General features: G+C 42.9%; 1 protein-coding gene across 1 annotated transcript in view; it reads right to left on the bottom strand.

Annotated features, from left to right (window-relative positions):
* The window catches only part of MRPS22 (mitochondrial ribosomal protein S22), a 6915-nt gene extending 1634 nt beyond the window's left edge, over positions 1-5281 (bottom strand). Inside the window, 5 exon segments of the mRNA XM_005425529.2 lie at positions 1-114; positions 1459-1542; positions 1996-2139; positions 4267-4431; positions 5169-5281. The exon segment at positions 1-114 is cut by the window's left edge and continues 15 nt beyond it. Coding sequence (XP_005425586.2) covers positions 1-114; positions 1459-1542; positions 1996-2139; positions 4267-4431; positions 5169-5264 — 603 coding nt within the window. The 5' untranslated portion in view covers positions 5265-5281.
* Positions 5282-5287: the final 6 nt, after the last annotated feature.

Genomic DNA, 5287 nt, shown 5'->3' on the forward strand with positions numbered 1-5287 from the left:
ATCTGCCTTCTTCCTGTTGAGCAGGTACCACACCATGCCCCCAAAGTGCCTGGTGGAGCGCAGCAGGTCGTACTTGCCGTGTTTCTCGATGTCCTCGTAGGTGCGGTGGTGAACCTGCACACACACACACACACACACAGAGCCTAGTTCATGGCAGAACTGCAGCCTGCTGGCAGCTTTCCCCCTGTGCCTCTCTGAGTTTTTAATCTTTTTCATTTCCCTAAGGTACAGGGGCAAGCCACATGCTGAACCATATGCTTGTTCAGGGTAACACCAGGCCCAGTCCTTGGTACTCAGGCATAGACATCCTTATAGTAAAAGGAAGCTAAATCCTGTCTCTCCTGAGCTTTTGGGGAGACAGGGACATAAGCTCTGCACCTTCACTGCCCTGCTGTCAAGCTGCATCTGTTCTTTCAGGAGAAAAATCCTAGAGCAAAGGGCTGTGAAACTTTTCTTAGGAAAAAAAGTTACTTGAAAAATCTAATTTAATTAAACCTATTATTAAGCCTAATACAAGTTACAATTTCTCAAATCACTGAGAACATTACAGTGTGACTGTGTTCACAGGGGTCTGAGGATGAGGAAGAGACAGAGATCTGACTCCATGTTTCAGAAGGCTTGATTTATTATTTTATGATATATATTATATTAAAACTATACTAAAAGAAGAAAGGATTTCATCAGAAAGCTAGCTAAGAATAGAAAAAGAAAGAATGATAATAAAGGCTTGTGGCTTGGACTCTCTGTCCGAGCCAGCTGTGCTGTGATTGGCCATTAATTAGAAACAACCACATGAGACCAATCACAGATGCACCTGTTGCATTCCACAGCAGCACAGTAGATAATCATTGTTTTCATTTTGTTCTTGAGGCCTCTCAGCTTCTCAAGAGGAAAAATCCTAAAGAAAGGATTTTTCATAAAAGATGTCTGTGACATTACAGTTTAAAGAGCAGTAAATATTTTAAAAGCACGTGTAGACTTACATTTACCAGCAGCTATAGCTACTAATTTTATTCTGCTAGAACTACATTTTTGTAGCTGGTCTTTGTCAAAAATAATATTTATGCACAGTGCTGTTTCTCAAAATGCACTTTGTCACCTCCCTAGCTGGTCCTGCCAGCTCCCAAGCCAGCAGTCAGTGTGACTTCAGCAGCAAAATTCTGCTCAGAGCCCCTGACAAATGTTACCATCAATTCTGCTTTGATACCAAAAGTACCTGAATAAAGACTATTTTTGTATGTGCAGTATCCTTCTAGGCTGGTAAAAATTACTTGTGCAAAATCCTGTTTTACTGTTCTGCATAAAAATAAACCCCAAAACTCATCACAAGGATGTGGGAGAAATTAGAGCATATATGACCAACACCTCTGCTCCCAGATAAATATTTATGTTTACAAAATAAACCCTACAATTCTCCACTAGGATTTTTTTTTCTAGAAAAATGGAAAGTGAACTCACTCTGATATAGTCAGCTGAATCTGGCTCAAACTGAGCAATGCACATGTTCAGGAGATCTTCGTGGCGGTCTTGCTGAAATACAGTCTGAAACAACAGTTTGGATTCAGGGGTAGATCATGTAATCCCACCATCCCAACTCTCCAAAATCAAAACAGCAGCCACAGCTCTGTTCTGGACAACACAATGAGAAACCCCTTCATCAAAAGACAACATGGACAGAAGTACAGCAACTGCCTTGATGACATTAATATAATGATTCTGAAACACCAGTCTACATTTCCAGATTAAATGTACAATTGTTTCTAGTATGACACAGTATTTACACCTACCCAGGATTTACTGGGCCCTAACTAGAACTTTGTTTCAAGTATTTTAACCAAGTTACAATGAAAGGCAATTGTTCAAAACAGAATTCAAGCAGCTGAACACACCCGTGCAGAATGGCTTATTCCGAGTGGCTCTGCCCAGAGAGCAGAGTTTCACTATCAGACTGCAATGAAGTAAAAGTGCTCAGTTTCAAAGCAAAGAAGAGCTTACCCCAAGGTTCTCATCCTTGAATAATGTTGGGGGAACCACCCTGCGCCCTTCCTTTGGGAAGAATATCTGGATCATCCTGTCTCGTTCCTCCCAGGTGGCTTTGCGTAACACCCCGTTTGGTTCTCTAACTACAATGAAACGTTCCTGCAAATGAGGTAAAAACCAAACATTATCCAAAGCCTTCAGAACCATCCTAAGAAACCCCTCATTTGTCAAAGTCCTTCTGCTCCTAAAGTCACCCTTATAACACCAGTTTCTAGCTGACTGTGGCCATATGCCAGATTCATCATTTCTGCCTTACTACCTGCTGAATAAGTGCTGCTTTTGCACCTCGGTTTTACTGACTGACAACTGTGCATGTGCCAACACTGAAAGCCACGGCTCTGGGAAGTTTAGAGATAACATGATTCACACCCAGACAGGGACTTAGCCCGATTTTATCTTTTAATAACACATACAAAATTAGGAATGCAAGTGTTGTGCACTTCTGTACCTATTTTCAAGAGGTAGACTAGAATCAAGTAAGAGCAAGTGCAAGGCAAAAAATACAACAAATTAAACAATATACTCAGATCTGTTCGCAAGCATAACTGCTTTAGGGTGGCAAATGGGAAAGTTTGTTGGACAGGAAAATTTTCAGTATGGTTGTTGGGAGTTGGGTTTTTCTTTCCTTGTTACTTGTGGAACTTTTTCCCACTGAGTTGGTAAGAAGCACTGGTGGCTGGGTGCCTGAGACAGCGGGGAGGGGAAACTCCTCTGGTTTTTGGGAGTTTTCTTTTGGGGGGACAGAGATACCGTGACAATAGAGGCAGGTAATGGACAGGGCTGGGGAGGGCGGCCGGGCTGTACCTCACTGCGGGGACAATTCACCGGCAGCGCTGGAGCTCAGCCCTGAGGGACCGAGCAGCGTCTGCTCGACTGGCCGGGAACACCGAACCTCGAGTGCTCTCTGGGAACCCCAAACCTCGAGTGCTCTCTGGGAATGCCAAACCCCGAGTGCTCTCTGGGAATGCCAAACCTCGAGTGCTCTCTGGGAACCCTGAACCTCGAGTGCTCTCTGGGAACCCTGAACCTCGAGTGCTCTCTGGGAACCCTGAACCTCGAGTGCTCTCTGGGAACCCTGAACCTCGAGTGCCCTCTGGGAATGCCAAACCTCGAGTGCTCTCTGGGAACCCCGAGTGCTCAGGGAATCCCAAACCTTGAGTGCTCTCTGGGAACCCTGAACCTCGAGTGCTCTCTGGGAACCCCGAGTGCTCAGGGAATCCCAAACGTTGAGTGCTCTCTGGGAACCCCGAACCTCGAGTGCTCTCTGGGAATGCCAAACCTCGAGTGCTCTCTGGGAACCCCGAGTGCTCAGGGAATCCCAAACCTTGAGTGCTCTCAGAACCCCATGTGCCCCAGGAATGCTGAACCTCTCTCTCCCTGATTCTGTTTGTTGTTAATGCCAAGGTTACTGGTTTTTGTTTGCCTTGTTACACGTACTAGTAAAGCACTGTTATTCCTATTCCCATATCTTTGCCTGAGCGCCCCTTAATTTCAAAATTATAATAATTCAGAGGGAGGGGGTTTACATTCTCCACTCCAAGGGAGGCTCCTCCCTTTCCTAGTAGACACCTGTCTTTCAAACCAAGACCATGGTGCAACAGGAGAATAAACAGCAGTTTCCTGGAGAAAGCTCTCAGACAGAGTAATAGATGGAAGACTGGGCAGTTCATTTCACAGGATCATCACTATATGCACATTTGAACCATGAAGGGTTCTTGGAATCAGAAGGTGGTTAAGAATTTTTCTGGTCTCTTATTACTGATACTTAAAGACAATTGAGATGTTTCAGTACACAAAGGAAACTATCCTTATACTCCCCAATTCCATTAGACTTTTTTTACAGCTTTCCTGGGAACTCACTCATCATTTCCACAGCTCTTTCCAAACCTATTCCAGATCTTTGCAAGTGTGGAGTGGTTCCATCTTAGAAAGCAATCCAATCCTACAAAAACCTTCTAGGAGCATGGAAGAACTCAGCACTCCTAGCATATCACAAGCACCTACTTATAAAATAATTAACCACCTACCACAGAGCTTTCCCATGCCTGCCTTTGAGTAGCAGAATGTAATTTATGATTATCAGTTAGAAGCAGGAATTTAGAAATACATTTTTCTCTACTGCCTTGTACCAGACTGACTCCTCAGCCCTTTTGCAAACTGACCCATCTACATTTGCATTAAAGCTTATTTTGAGAACAAATTAATAATGTTGATCACGTTACTTACACGATGTGGAATGGAGGAGCTTAAATCTGTAAACACATATTTTGCAGTTTCAGTTCCTTCAAGGACTTTGTCTTCTGCTAAGACATCATCAATTGGCTCTCGTTCATTCAAAACAGGGGGCATGATTAGTTTTGTTTTAGCTTCCTCAATGGCTTTTCTTGTGGCCTTGTAGGGGGAAAAAAGTAGTTTAATTTTACAACTAAAAATATCATCCTATTGGAAAGATAATATACAATTTAGGGACAAATATTTTCATTTAAACAAGCTTGGTTTTTTTCTTCTGCAGTTGAGAAAAAAGGAGACACCAATTCCATCTCTAGGTAGGTGAATTTCATGTAAACAATTTACCACTACTAAAACCTGGACAAAATGCTGGAGGAAGTTACAAAACTACAACGGACAAACTACTGCAAACAACAAGTTTATTTCAGGTGGTTTTCCATGGTAAATTTCCCACCAAGCACCAACTGCAACAGTTTGTATATAGCTTTAATTGTGGCTACAGCAGAACTAGCTTAAGTCAAGCCTCTTTTTCATCCTAAATGAAGTCAGACCAGAAGAGAGAGGGGAAAAAAGTAGTCAAAGGATTCCCAGGGCTATAACTTAAATATGAGACGAAGGTATTTGACAGAGTTAGGAAGCTTAACAGACTATAAAGAGAAACTGTCATTCAAGAAAAAAAATATTTCCTTCTATATTCCATCAAAATCGCATAAAACTGGACAAACTAAGCTATTCCAAGTGAAGAAACACTGATTTACACTGATTTAGGGCATAATCCGAAATAAAGAAAAGAAACCAGAATATTTTCAAACGCAGCAGTAAGGAAGGCAGAAATACGGGCCATTACAGGTGTTTTGCTAAAATCAACACTTACTTCCGAAGGAAGCAGAGCAGCCTACCTCTTCCAGCTGAGCTTCGGTCATCAGCTTGTAGTGGGGCGGCTTGAGGCCCTTCTTCTCAGGCCGGAACACCTTGTGCAGGTCTAGTCCCGTCATTTTGTACAGCAGCGTCTGAACCG

This window comes from Geospiza fortis, unplaced genomic scaffold (assembly GCF_000277835.1).
Source record: "Geospiza fortis unplaced genomic scaffold, GeoFor_1.0 scaffold101, whole genome shotgun sequence".
NCBI lineage: Eukaryota > Metazoa > Chordata > Aves > Passeriformes > Thraupidae > Geospiza > Geospiza fortis.